Here is a 15304-nt window from a genome sequence, read left to right as displayed (position 1 = left end):
CTCACCTAAAAACTGAAGACAATAATAATACCTACCTCTTAGAGATTTGTGAGAATTAAATAATACTTTGTATAGTGTTTAGTACTATATTCTACATCTATACTATATCCTATACTATAGATTCTCTAAGGAAATAGGTAACTAAATCATGGTATATCCAAACAATAGAAATTTACACAGTCATTAAAAATGAGGTAGATCTATACGTTCTGACTTGGAAATATTTCCCAGATTCAAAATAAAAAACAATATACAGTAATTTCGTGTTTAAAAATGTGCATGTTTATATACATGGGTATAAAAATGGCATGTATAGTGTGACAAACATATGAAACAAAGGTGTGAAAAGTTACATACTAAACTGTAAAAATGGTTTTGGGGAAGCAGTGGAGAGAAAGAAATGAAAAGAGAAGTTCTATTTGTTGCTTTTTGCATTTACCAACTGTGTGAAACTGTTACAGTGAAATGCACTATTTGGTAATTAAGAGGCCAACAACATTTTTTTTCATCTAAAGAGAAATTCTAATTGTAAAAAAACCCAAAAATTTAATTAAAGAATTGCTTTACAGAACCTTCCACCTGTTGTTTTTTGAAACTTGAAAACACCATATGAAGAATAATTTTAGAGTAAATATAGCAAATAGGTCATTTAAAACCTTCTGATTGGTCTCATCTTGAAGTAATATCACAAAGGGTTTACTTTAAAGCAGCTCTGCAGGAAGACTTGCGAGATTGACCTGAATCTTCTGACCTCAAGGGATCAACCTTGGATAGAATAACCACCTGCTAGGTCTCTACTGGCTTTTGTTAATCTGGGCCTTCTGGCTCATTTGAAAATTGGCCACCCCAGCTCCCCTTATGAGGCACAGCAATCCATGTAAATCTCTTAGCCTCAGCTGCCCAGGGCCACACAAGTAAACCACTACAACCATGGTCTTTTCTTAATTCCTAAAGGAAGTCAATGGTGAGGGAAACTACTTCCACAAACATGGGGTTTTCCATGATACACTTATGACGCTGCCATAAACTAATCAAAATAAAAGAATTGCTATTTTCAGGATTTCCTTGAATAAGTTTGTAGATCAAGAAGAAGCTTCTAAAAACAATTATATTTATTCACTGGAGAAGAGATGAAAATTAAGAAAAACAAAGGGTGTCCTCTAAAAATAACTTCAGAAAGCTAGCACAGTGTAATAGCTGCAGACTACTTTATAACTTCACAAATGAAATCTACTCTTTCACAGGCAACATGGAAATCCCCAGGAACAATTCGTATGAAGCTCAACTGAGGAATTCATTGAAACATGAAACCGATTATTTGAAGGGGGCAAGGGAGAATATTAATAAGAGAAATAATGAGCTCGTAAAATAGTTCAGGTGCAGGGAAAATTCAGCTTCATAAACTTTTCTTTTTCGTAATAATGGGACATATGGGATGAATTGAAATCTGAGACCAACTAAGCCAGTTAGGATACTATACAGTGAAGAAATTCAATGAGCAAATATGCTGAAAACCCTAAAATGACTCCAAGAGAAAGAATTTAAAAGTCAACATCTAAGCAATATTTTTATAAGTCATTTACTCTTTATGGGCAATGAAGGAGCAGTAATAAACAAGAATTAAAAGAGTGATGTCTGCTACCAAATGTAAAATAGATAGCTAGTGGGAAGCAGCCTCATGGCACAGGGAGATCAGCTCGGTGCTTTGTGACCACCTAGAGGGGTGGGATATGGAGGGTGGGAGGGAGGGAGATGCAAGAGGGAAGAGATATGGGGATATATGTATATGTATCACTGATTCACTATGTTGTAAAGCAGAAACTAACACACCATTGTAAAGCAATTATACTCCAATAAAGAGGTTAAAAAGAGAAAAAAAAGAGTGATGTCTGATAACTTTATAAAAGTGTCTTTTAAATGGTGTTGTTAGTGGAAAGGTGCCATCTGGGTTACAGATATAGTGAAGAACTGTTTGGTCCATTCAGACTAGGACCAGCTAGATGGTTCCTGCGTCCTCAAGGTGCCATATCCGTCCTAGATGAGAGAGAAATAAGCTTCTATCTGATTTAAGTCACTGTTATATAGGGGCTTTGTCCTAGGAGCCAAACTTGCATCCCAACTAATACTGATAAAGTCTGATTCACTGAAAAAACTGAGGGTTTTTTCCTTCTGTAATACAGAGAATTGTGCTCCCAGAACATGGCGATCTCACCAAGACATTACAATCCAAAGTCCTTTCTCTGGGCATTTCTCTCCAAAGTCATCATCCGTGCTGCAAGAGAGGCTTGTAAATGAGCTGTCAGTAAAATCAAAGTGGTTCCCCAGCATCCATAAATCAAACTGAAAGACAGCTAATATATATTATATATATATAAAATAAAATCCTTCACTAGTCCATTAAAATTAGCTCCGTCAGACTGTCCTATTTATGTTTGGGGAATTCTCCCTTGTCACACAAGCTTGAGAACTCAGTGGGCTCTGAATTCTTCTCCTATGCCCTTATGATAAGCAGTTGCTGCATATGTTAAGACTGTCTGGCTGCAGGTAAGAGGAACCTAACTAAGGTGGCTTAACTGAATAGGGGTATATTTTCCCTCAAAACCAGAAGACAGGAGTGGGCAGTCTAGAGCTGGTATGACATCCAACTCCATAACAATTATCAGAAACTCAGGCTCCTAGTTTTCAGCTGCATGGATCTTAGCGTGTGAATTTCATAGAGCTTGAAAGACGGTGCTTCTTATCTGACACCTTCTGTGTTTGTCTTAGCCTAGGAAACAGAGACTGGGGCAAGATAGAAGTGCTCCTGCTTTATTGGGTTTTATAATCCCAGGGCATAGAACAATAAACAAAACAAAATTCCTGCTCTCAGGGAGTACATTTTAGTGGCAGAATCACACAATAAACAAATAAATAGATATATTGTGTAAACTAGAGAGGACGGCAGAAAGTGAGTTCTATTTTATATAGACTGACCAGGGAAGGACTCTCTGAAGAAGTTATATTTGAGCAGAAAGTTGGATGGAAAGAATAAATAAATTATGTAAATATCTGGAAGACATTCCATGCTCAGGGAAGGATGATTGCAAAGATCAGAGATAAAAATGTGTTAAACATTTTGGAGGAAAAGGAAGGAGATAGTGTGGCCAGAACCAAATGAAAGATGCCAAGAGAAGTAGGCCATGAAGTTGGAAGGGTGGACTTTGCGGACCAGAAGATGCCCGGTCTTAGGGGCCAAATGGTAGGATTTCGTTCTAAGGATGAATAGATGGGCCATTGGAGGGTTTGGGGAATGAGAGACAAGAGTAGAAGAGTAGATGTCAATTAAGAGGGCAGTTGCAGTGGTCCAGGAGAGAGGATGTGGTGGATGTGGTGAGATAAACACAGAGGTCAAGAAGGAGCAGGGCTCCCGCTCAGGGATGGGGGTCAGGAGTAGGACGGCCCAGCAATGCAGTGCTGTCCCCTGACTCACCTCTGACAACTCTCTCTCTCTCTCTCACTTTCTAACTCCCAGCTATACCTGAAAAGAAGAGGAGAAACCTAATCCTGGAGCCAGACTGTCAGGCTCCAACTCCAGCTCTGCCACTTACTAGGTGTATAACCTTGAATAAGTTACTTTAATTTTCTGTGCTGCTTCTGTATCTTCCTCACCTGTAAAATGGTGATAATACTAGTACCTATCTCTTAGATTGCTGTGAGGATTAAAGGCTTTATTACTTGCAAAATGCCTAGAAAAGTGGCCACCATCTGGCATGATAAGCATCAGTAACTATTAGACGTTCTCAACATCTTGAATGTGTTTTATCTCTCTCACCTCTCCACCTGGCACCTGCTCTTTCCTATGCCTGGAATATAGCACTTGGATTAATTTCAAACTCAGCCTCCATGTCACTGCCTCCAGGAGATCTTTTTCCATCCACTAGACTAGATTCAGTTCTCCTCTTGTCTCTTGCCCCACCGCTCCATTCCTCCCCTCCAACAATGACCCCCCATCATATTTTCCGATAATCACTTGTTTTGTTGTTCGATTTTCTTACTAGATCAAAAATTCTGTGAAGGGAGGAACTATTCTTGTTTGTCTTGTTTACCCCCGCATCTTCAAGGCCTAGCACAGTGCCTGGAAAACAACAGGCATTAAATAAACACTGAAGAAGTCTATTCATCTAGCAACCTTCTAATATTAGCAAAAGTCCCCACAGCAGAGGATGTAGTAACCAAGCATCAGAACCACATTACGACTTTCTTGGGTCCTAGTGCTTTTGCTTTCATGGGCCCCCTTTCTGCTTCAAAAATACCTATATTAAGAAGTATATTTTAGGGACTTCCCTGGTGGTCCAGTGGTTATGACTCTGCGCTTCCAATGCAGGGGGCCCGGGTTAAATGCCTGGTCAGGGAACTAGATCCCACGTGCTGCAGCTAAGAGTTTGCATGCCGCAACTAAATATCCCACGTGCCACAACTAAAAGGATCCAGCATGCCGCAACTGAAGATCCCACACGAGGCAACGAAGATCCCATGTGCCGCAACTAAGACCCAGCGCAGCCAAATAAATAAACAAATAAAACTTTTAAAAAACTATATTTTATAATTGACTTGGCACAAAGATGAATATAACCCAGACTAGATTCAATATTATATATTAATTGTTATTATATTTGTTTTTTAAATTCTGATTTTAAGAGAAATTAAAATTATTAAACATTTTCTTCTATTTTTATAACATTTTATATAACTCAAAAAACAGTGCTTGTATAAAAATTCACACAAAGTTGCTAGAGAGCATACAATTCCTAAAAATGTCCTGCGTTTTTGCTACATTCAGTTTTCTAAGGATGTACTCAAATCAATGGTAAAATGCAGACATTATGCTATATTTTATGATCTTTGGTAAAACTACTCTCATTATTTTGTCTCCTCACAGTATTAACTCTGATATCTACTTGGTGTAGGGTCTGCTATCACTAGGATGTGAGAAAAACATTAAGGCTTGATCTACGTGAGGCAAGTAGCTCCAAGTGACAGTCAGAGCCCCTTAGCCCCCCACCCCCACTTCATATCATGTATCTACACAGCAAGGCAGGGTAAGAGCTCAACGGCCTCCAATCTGGGGTCTCGAAACCCTCCTCTTCAATCAGGCAAGAAGTAAACATTTGGGGGCAAAGGTGGAAACTGAGGCCATCTCTGCAGGAACCTGAGTGGCCGTGCTGTGGTGTGGTCAGGCCAGTGACCCTTAGCATTGAAACAGCTAATCTACTTACCACTAAGTAGATCCCGCTGGTTGGTTGATGATGGCTGCTGATGTGGTGGCTCCTCCTCCCAAACGTAAAAAGAAAAGAGGGTTGGGGGCCAGCACTGAAGGGGCAGGGGCAATTTTAAAACATTTCTGAGGGCCTCAAGCACTGTGCCCACTATGCCTAATAGGATAAGTTGCCCCACAAGTAGCAATGGAAGGGTTAAAGCAATGGAAAGAACAAACTATAGATACTGAGAACAGAGTAGTGGCTACCAGAGAGGGGTGGTGGGAGGGTGAAATGGTAAAGGGGAACAACCATACGGGGACAGATGGAAACTAAATCTTTGGTGGCGAGGCTGCTGTAGGGTACACAGAAGTAGACATATAATGATGTACACATGAAATGTACAATGTTATAAACCAATGCCACCTCAATTTTTAAAATTATATTTTTTAAAAAGCAATGGAGGGCTTCCCTGGTGGCGCAGTGGTTGAGAGTCCGCCTGCCGATGCAGGGGATGTGGGTTCGTGTCCCGGTCCGGGAAGATCCCACATGCCGTGGAGCGGCTGGGCCCGTGAGCCATGGCCGCTGAGTCTGCGGGTCCAGAGCCTGTGCTCCGCAACGGGAGAGGCCGCAACAGTGAGAGGCCCGTGTACAAAAAAAAAAAAAAGCAATGGAAAAAGTGAGAAGGGAGCAAAGGGAGTTCCAGAATCTGAAATTAACCTGACTTCTGGGATGAGTCAGACCATGTACTTGTAAATCAAGGAGAATGCTTTCAGCTGCAAGTAATAGAGTCCTGACTCCAACTCACTCAAGCCAATAACAGGACCGTCCAGAGGTATGGCAGGGCCTGGCTTGGTTGACTCAATGACTCAACAGTATCTGCAGAGTTGCAGGTTCTTTCTAATTCTCTATTCTTCTGCCCACAGCACTGGCTTCCTCTAAAGTCTGGTTCCCCTTTGGTCATCAGATGATTGTCAGCAGAAATGGAGGCAATATCCTCCTTGTTTATGTCTAGTGAGACAGCCAAGGAATTTTAGTACTTTTTTGCCATCTGACTGAGCCAATTTCAGTCATGTGCCCAACTGGACCAATAATTCCCTGGAGGATACCCCACACTAGCTGATCTAGTAAATCAGGATCCATTCCTGGAGCTAGGGCTGTGGCTACACCAGAACAACATCAGGGAATAGGGAATGTCTGATAACCCATTCCATAGCTCTGGAACCCCCTCAAGAGTTCAAAAGTTATAGAATGACCTATCATACATGAAGTATATAAAAAATACTTATATCAAGTAATAAAAAGTACTTCAATCAAGTATAAAAAAGGGTCAAGGGATCTTTTATGCAAGGGAGGATCTTAAAGGGGATTTGTGGAAGTGTTTTTAGAGAAAGCTGTGCTGTGACCCTCAACCCAAACCCCTCCTCTTAAAGGGCGAAATGGAGGTGGGTAAGGACCTGCCCTCCTACCTTAAACCTTAGTGAGTGGGGATTGCAGAGAGCTTAATAAATGACCCCTACATTTGGGTGGCACATGGTTGGAACTGATGCTTAGAAAACTCAGGGGACTCTCTATTGGTGACATTATCAAATCACAGACCTCCACAATGCAAAATCCAAAAGTCAACACTCAGTCTTCATCTTATTTAACAGATCAGCAGATCAAAATTGTGGAAACAGTTTCTTCACCTGACTTCCAATAGGCCAGCATTCCAGGTTTTCCTCTTACCTCCATGGCCACTCCCTCTCTTTTGCTGGCTCCTCCTAAACCTCCCACTCCCTGATGAGGGAGAACCCCAGGGCTCAATCCTTGGACCTCTTATTTTCTCTCTCAACACTCCTCTCTACGTGTTGGCAACTTCCAAGTGTCAATCTCCGGCCCAGGAGACCTCTCCTCATTTATCCAGTGCCTTTGGAAGGTCTCCACTTGGATGTCTAATGATACCTCAACGTGTCCAAAACGAAGTTCTTGGTTCCCCCGCTAAAACGTGCTCCTTCCTGACTTCCCCATCTCAAGTAATGGCAATACCATCCTTCCATTTGCTCAAACAAAAAAGTTGGAATCATCCCTGACTCCACTCTCTGTCTCATATCCTACATACAACCCATCGACAAAAGTATTTTTGGAGTTGTCTCTACTTACAGAACATATCCACTGTAGGTCACTTCTCACCACCTCCTCCATCATCTTTTACCTGGATTACTTCAAAAGTCTCCCAACTTCCCCCTTCCTTCCCTAATTAGACGATCACAAAAAGCACCCTAGTTTTTTCCCACATCTAAGCAGATGGCTGCCAGAATAAGCCTTTTAAAAATGTGAGCTGACATCATTCTCCCACATAGACCCCTCCAGGAGCTTTCCATCTCATTCAGAGCAACGGCCAAAGCCCTAACAGTGGCCTATCAAACTCTACAGCACGTGCCTACCCACCGCCAACGCGTACACCTCTCTGACCTCATCTCCCCTCACTCACTCCATCTGAACAGCTCCCTGTTCCTCCTTGACCCCTGGGTCTTTTCATCAGCTGTTCTCTCAGCTGCAACGCCTTTATCCCGGGAAAGCCACATGGTCTGCTCTCTCAACTCTTTCAAATATCATCTTCTCAGTGGGGCCTTTCCTGACCACCCTATCTGAAAGCACAACCATCGCTACCTCCCCATCCCCGTCCCTACACCCTGCCCTGCTTTATTGTTCTTCATGGCACTTACAAAGCATGCGCACTTCTAAAGTAATTTAGTTGTCAGTCTCTTCCCACAAAAATATAAACTCAGTGAGGGCAGGGATATTTCTTGCCTGGGTTTTTTTTTTTTGCCTGGGTTGTTAAATGCTGTATCCCCAGCATCTAGAACAGGGCCAGACATATAGCAGGAGCTCAATAAATACTAGTTGAGGGCTTCCCTGGTGGCGCAGTGGTTGAGAATCCGCCTGCCGATGCAGGAGACACGGGTTCGTGCCCCGGTCCGGGAAGATCCCACATGCCGCCGAGCGGCTGGGCCCGTGAGCCATGGCAAAAAAAAAAAAAAATACTAGTTGAATGATTGCAGGAATATTGCTTTCTATAGTTAACGTATTATTTGAATATTTTCTAAGAAGCAAATGTTTGTTTATCCATTCAACAGATATGGATTCAGAGCAAATTCAAGCCTAAGTACTATGCTAGGTGCTGGGTCAAGAGTGCTGAGCAAAACTGAGCTGATTACCCTGCCTGGGATCATGGAGTTGAGTCTTGTGACTGACTGATACAATGACAAAAGGAGTGTCAAGAACTGGAAGGAAGGGACACAGGTAGACAAAAGCATATCACAAAGAAAGCTGGCCCTGCCTGGATGAGGTAAAGGTGGGTGGAGGAAAGGGATCTGGGGGACCAAGAAAGCCACAGGAGACTGGAAGCCTGGCTCCGTGTTGTATAGTTTCTGCAGGATTTTACTGAGGACTGCGTCTGTCCAGTATCAACAGTGTAAGAGCTGTGCTGCATGCCACCTGATGATAATTCCCTGAGAAAGTAGCACCTGAGCCAATGAAGATCCACACCTGTTACTGATAAGGGGTAAAGGTCGGGTAATGTGGAGGCATGGGGCTGAGGTAGAGGAACTGTGTGGGTGAAGGTCCTGGAGTAGGAGGGAGTATGGCATATTCTGGAACACAGAGAGCAAGGGGAGGGTGGTGGGAAAAGGGGCTGGAGAGGGAAAGGGTGGGCAGGGCCTGGCATACTCTCTGAAAGATTCTAGCTTTATCTCGAAAGGAATCAAAAGCCATAGGAAGGGCCTTGTTTGTCTTTGTTTTGTTTTGTTCCATTTGCACTGCAGTGACGTGACAGGACCTGTATTTTGAAAGTATTATTGAAACTACCTTTGTGGAGGATAACTTACCTGAGGTACCTGACCAGGTGCAGAACAATCAGTCAGGAGGAAGCAGAGGAGTCCAGGGGAGCAATGCTGGCAACCTGTCCCAGAGTAGAGGCAGGAAATGGAGAGAAGTCGACCGACTGAAGAGGCTGTATTACGGGCTATGTGTCTATGTGTGCTATGCGCTGAATTGTGAACGTTCAAAATTCACATGCTGAGGCCCTAACCCCCAGTACCTCTGAATGCGACTGGATTTGGAGACAGGGTCTTTAAACAGGTAATTAAGGTAAAATGATGTCACTCAGGCAGGCCCTAAACCAATATGACCGGTGTCCTTATAAGAAGAGGAGATTAGGACACACGCACAGAGGGGAAGATAATATGAAGACACAGGGAGGAGAAGGCCATATACAAACCAAGAAGAGAGGCCTCTAAAGGAACCAAATCTGCTGACACTTTGATCTCAGATTTCTAGCCTCCAGAACTGTGAAAAATAAATTTGTTGTTTAGGCCACCCAGTCTGCGGTATTTGCTATGGCAGCCCTAGCAAACTAATACACTGTGCAAAAAATTTTAAGTGAAAAGACTTCCCTGATGGAGCAGTGGTTAAGAATCCGCCTGCCAGGGGGCTTCCCTGGTGGCGCAGTGGTTGAGAGTCCGCCTGCCGATGCAGGGGACACGGGTTCGTGCCCCGGTCCGGGAAGATCCCACACGCCGCGGAGCAGCCAGGCCCGTGAGCCATGGCTGCTGAGCCTGTGCGTCCAGAGCCTGTGCTCCGCAATGGGAGAGGCCACAACAGTGAGAGGCCCGCGTATGGAAAAAAAAAAAAAAAAAAAAAGAATCCGCCTGCCAATGCAGGGGAAACGGGTTCGAGCCCTGGTCCGGGAGGATCCCACATGCCGCGGACCAACTAAGCCTGTGCACCACAACTACTGAGCCTGTGCTCTAGAGCCCACGAGCCACAACTACTGAGCCCGTGTGCTACAACTACTGAAGCCCGCACGCCTAGAGCCCATGCTCTACGACAAGAGAAGCCACTGCAATGAGAAGCCTGTGCACTGCAACGAAGAGTAGCCCCCGCTTGCCGCAACTAGAGAAAGCCTGCGGACAGCAAAGAAGACCCAACACAGCCAAAAATAAGTAAATTAATAAAATAAATTTATACAAAAGAAGATTTTAAATGAAGAATAAAACCTTTGAAAAATAAAAACATATACTCGATTTATTCTAACTGAAATCAGGGTGGTATATGACGGTAAAGTTCAAGCAAAACAGCCTTTCTTCAGTGTTCCCAGTGATGGCTTCTGTAATACAGTTGTATCGTCCCTAAAACGAGTAGTAAGAAATACAAGTAATATAAAATGTTAGATGCTTCTATTTTGTAAGACTTTTATAAGAATTTTATCTTACTAGGAGAAAGCCATTTAAATTGAATTGGTTTTTACTTTCTCAGTTTTCTAGCCTAGCCTATGAAATCTTCAAACATTAAATATAATTTGTAACAAAATAGGTAAAGAATTTGCATTATTAATGTTTATCTTAAAATAGTTACCAAAAGTGAAACATGTGCAAAATTTCATTGCATTTCTAATGCAAATATCTAAAATTACATCATTATTATCCATGGAGGCAGTTACTGGGTTATACACAATGGTCCTACAGTGCTTTCACCCAAAGATCATTCAACATGTTAACAATGAGCATTACTTTTAGCAAGGTATGTTGGAAGGAAAAAATAAAATTTAAAAAGGGCTTTCTTTGGTGTAAGTTTTCTATTTTTCCATATTCCATAGAAAGAAGAAAGAGCAAAATATCCAAAACCAAAAAGAAGTGAAAAAAATCCTTGAACATCTTAATCTTGAATCGATACTTTTAGAAGTTGTGAATCGCTTGTTTCAAATTCTTAACACATCTGTTACTGCAAAAGGTTAAGGAAGTACAAAATGACTTGAACAATACCTTAGAAAATCGTATTTCCCGGAAGGAGAATGTTATTGTTGTATTCACAGTCTCTGCAACCAAAATACAAAAAGTTATTGGCTAACATCAGGTGGTTTTTTTTTTTTGTTTGCTTGTTTGTTTGTTTGTTTGTAGTACGGAGTGCACCTCTTACAATTTTACTACTGGCAGAAATAATCCCAAGCAAAATTGTAGAGAAATAATGAATCTTATACCCTGGCTACGATTCTCCTATGGCTTCCTCTGCCACACTGAGCCCCTCTCAGTATCAGCCTATATCTCATCCCTTAGCGGATACAAACTTGTAAGGCCCACTGGTCTCAATAATGAATGAATGATGAACAAGCTAGTGCTAATATGCTTCGTCCCAAGTTACGTATATACATATTTATTGATGCTGCCTCTTAGCAGGGAATGATAAAGCAAAATCTTCCTAAAGGTGGAGGAGAGATTTGGGAGGCAGCCAGGATACCAAAGCTCCTTCCATTCCCACCACCGAGAAGCCTAGCTATATAGTCACTTGAAATGCACAGCCATGGGCCTGGCCCTGAGGAAGCTGTGGGACAGAGTCAGAAATGCAGGAAAAACCACACTCCACTGACCCAGTCAGAAACAACAAAGGAGTGAACTTACAGGGTAGGGATAGAAAGAGAAATGTTCTGAACCTCTAACAAAAGTAGTATTGACCAAAAATCTTTCTTAAAGTAATATAAATAGTCAAGTGCAAACTGTATTGATGATTTTTCTCCAAGTTGGCTAAAGACAATCCTTACCAGCAAATGAATAGATTATGGCTACATCTGTACCTTCATTTCTCACAAATAAGCATTTATTTATTTGCTTCTGGGAGTATTCTTATTAGAGGTGCTAATACATTAAGATGTTGGTTCTTGAACTTAGTAAAGTGATCATATCTTCATGATCTTAATGATCTTTCATTCAAGGCTAATCCAATTCAAATTTAATAGTTCGACCAATATTTATCGAAAGCCTACTATGTACCAGGGACTGGGGATACAAGGGTTAGTACAATACCAGTCTTTCCCTCAAAGAGTTAAAGTCTTTTGGGGACACAGACATGCAAAGAAACCATTCCAAATACAATGTGCAATGAAAAGATGCAGTAAGGATAAAGGCAGGATAGCATTTTTGTTAAGAGTGATGGCTCTGGGACCTGAACTGCTTGGATTTGAATCCCAGCTCCTCTACTTACTCAGTGTGTGACCTTGGGCAAGTCACTTAACTTCTCTGTGCCTCGGTGAAATGACAGTGGATAATAACACCTACCTCATAGGATTATTATGAGGGTGTCAACTGAAAAATATGCACAGCCTACAGTTGAAAATTATATTTTATTCTGTGGACGTACTGAGGACTTAAGCCTGGGAGACAGTCTCTCAGATAGTTCTGAGGCACTGCTCCAAAGAGGTAAGCGAGGAGCCAGAATATATAGAAGTTTTTCCCAGAAAAACTGAGGTAGTCGGAACATCAAAAGATTACTGTTAATTAAAGAACAACCAGACCTCTCAAGTTCATGAATTTAGCACTTTTCCATGTATGGGAAGAATCATTCCTTTGATGTGCACCTTAACTATCTAGGGCCGGTATCCTGTGTTCTCCATTCTGAAACCCCTCAGAGTCTACCATGGGGGGGAAAGGGAGGGAAGGGAGGGGGCGGGTGCAATGGCTGAAGCCTTGATGGGCACAACATTCTTTGTTTATTGATATGGCAGGTGACATTCTCTGTCTACAAGGGCTATATAAGTTAATACATGTAAGTGCTCAGAACAAGGCCTGGAACATAGCACTCATTAAAAGTTATTAACATTCAAATGGCATTTATTATAACATTAAATGTTACTCCTTTCTAGACACCCCTCCCATGGCATCTTGCAAATAATAATGATAATGTCATGAATATTATAGCTGATGTTAATATTATTGTTATTGTGACAGTAGGACCATCATAAAAGATGGGAAGGGGCTTCCCCGGTGGCGCAGTGGTTGAGAATCCGCCTGCTGATGCAGGGGACACGGGTTCGTGCCTTGGTCCGGGAGGATCCCACGTGCCGCGGAGCAGCTGGGCCCGTGAGCCATGGCCGCTGAGCCTGCGCGTCCGGAGCCTGTGCTCCGCAACGGGAGAGGCCACAACAGTGAGAGGCCCGTGTACCGCAAAAAAAACCAAAAAACAAAACCACATAAAAAGATGGGAAGGAAGGCAGGGGGTACATTCCAGGTAGCTGGAAAAAGAGGAGCAAAGGCAGGAAGGTGAAAATCAGTATAGCTTACACGTGTGCCTGCAAGGGGCTCAGTGTTATGAAAGCAAAGAAGCAGCACGAGTGCTAAGAAGTAAACCTGAAGAAGTAAGCGTGGATGCGCTCAGGTTCCACACTAAGAGAATGGAGGTGATAGGGAAACATCCAAGGATGTGAAATGGTCAGAGTTTATTTAGAGAGATGAGTCACACGACTGTATAGTAGCTGGATTTAAGGGGAGCACTGAAAGTCAGGGAGACCCGTGAGAGCCCAGGAGGCAGTGACAGTGGTGAAGAGAAGAGGAGGTAAATGCCTCCTGTGACCTCCATCTCAGGTAACCTCCCTCATCATGCTCTGTCTCGTCATCCTGCTGCTTTCCTTGAGAGCACTTATCATAAACTGAATCTTATTTCACTTTCATCTTTATCTTCTTTCCTGACCTAGTTACCATCTTGTTTCCTCCACTGGCCTACAAGCTCCATGAGGACAGGGGCTTTGCTTTGGTCACTTCTGAATTCCCAGCTCTTGGTACTACCTGGTCCCTGCAAACCTGGCTCCGAGATCAGCTACATAATTTGCAAGGCTAAGCACAAAATGAAAATGGGAGGGCACTTATTCAGAAAGCAGGGGAAACATCCATTAAAGGTAAAGGTACTAAAATATAAAGTTTTTTCCTTTCTTCCATAGTCTCTCTCTCCCACTCTCTAGACTTGCCATGAGTTTAAAAATTTTTTTCTTTCAATTTTATTGAGATATAATTGACATATAGCACAGAAATTTAAGGTGTACAGCATAATAACTTGACCTACATACACTGCAAAATGATTATCACGGTAATCCATCACCTCATAAAACCAGAAAAAAAAAGAAAAAGAAAGAAAGAAAAAAATGGTTTTTTTCCTTGTGATAAGAGTTTTTAGTATCTACTCTCTTAGCAACTTACAGATATGCCACACAGCAGAGCTAACTACAGTCACTGCCATATTTTTTGTTTGCTATTTAATGTATTCAAAATAAAACAAAAATTTTACTCATTAGCATGAATTTTACCATTCCTCTTTATATTGTACAATGCCGACTGTAAACACAAATATCAGAGCATTTAACTCTGAGGCAGAATCACTGAAGTTTCACAATTTCTATTTCGTGGCTCATCCCCAGAAGATGCCTGAAGCTGGTCAGGAGAAAGTGACCTAAGCCAGGCTCAGGAAGTCTGGAAGGAGGAAGAGAAGGTCCCCCAGGCATGAAAGAATCGGAGGGAATGTTCCCTGGCACAGGGCGCAAGGTAAGTGTAGAAGCTCACAGGCACCCAGGGGCTGCTCCACAATGACCTGGGGGTGGGAAGCGGGGGGACACCTGTGCAATGCCTGGGCCTGACAGCTGCCTGACAGGGTCGCCCTCCCACATGCTGCCAGATGCCTCATACCCCAGGGCGGGGCAAGGAAGCCAAATCGGGCATCTTTCCTTACCACAGGTCTGCAGATCCACAAGTGACCCTCAAAGGTTTTGCAACCTCTGTGCAATACCTCCACGAGCTACCTGCCGCGGGGGAGACCGTCTGGCCCCTACCTAGTCACCCACTAAACAGTGCCACGGTGCTGCCAGCCCAGGTGGGGCGGCCACTGCCATACCCCAGCCCAGACACTGCAGGATACCATGCCTGACCCTGACCCTCCCTGCTCTAGGCCTCCACCAGGGGCGCAGGGTGGCAGGTGTCACTGGATGGGATGAGAGGGGAGATGCCAGGCAGGGCCCAGGGCGCCAGCAGGCAGTGAGTAGCAGGAAGCCAAGAACCTGTCCAGGGGAGGTGGGCACATACACCACCATCCCATCACACTTTGTGTAGAAAACACACGCTCAAAGATAAAATGACTAAGCATCCCAAGACTGTGATCCCAGAATAGTACACCCCAAATGAGAAGCCCTTCTGAGTATGGGGCCCTGATTGTGAAGCAAACCCTGTCAGCTTTGTAGGAGGGAGGGAGATGGATGGGACTTGAGTTTGAGGAAG

At 43.1% G+C, this 15304-nt stretch overlaps 1 protein-coding gene across 2 annotated transcripts in view; it reads right to left on the bottom strand.

Annotated features, from left to right (window-relative positions):
- Window positions 1-10274: 10274 nt before the first annotated feature.
- The window catches only part of LY96 (lymphocyte antigen 96), a 29994-nt gene continuing 24964 nt past the window's right edge, over window positions 10275-15304 (bottom strand). For both annotated transcript variants that reach the window (XM_059042963.2, XM_059042965.2), the window contains exons 4-5: window positions 11039-11091; window positions 10275-10405 (exon numbers count right to left, since the gene is read on the bottom strand). In XM_059042963.2, the coding sequence (XP_058898946.1) occupies window positions 10307-10405; window positions 11039-11091 (152 nt within the window). In that variant the 3' untranslated portion in view covers window positions 10275-10306. The remainder of the gene's footprint in view (window positions 10406-11038; window positions 11092-15304) is intronic.

Source organism: Kogia breviceps, chromosome 17 (genome assembly GCF_026419965.1).
Source record: "Kogia breviceps isolate mKogBre1 chromosome 17, mKogBre1 haplotype 1, whole genome shotgun sequence".
Taxonomy (NCBI): Eukaryota; Metazoa; Chordata; class Mammalia; order Artiodactyla; family Physeteridae; genus Kogia; species Kogia breviceps.
This window is presented reverse-complemented; position numbering and strand designations above follow the sequence as displayed.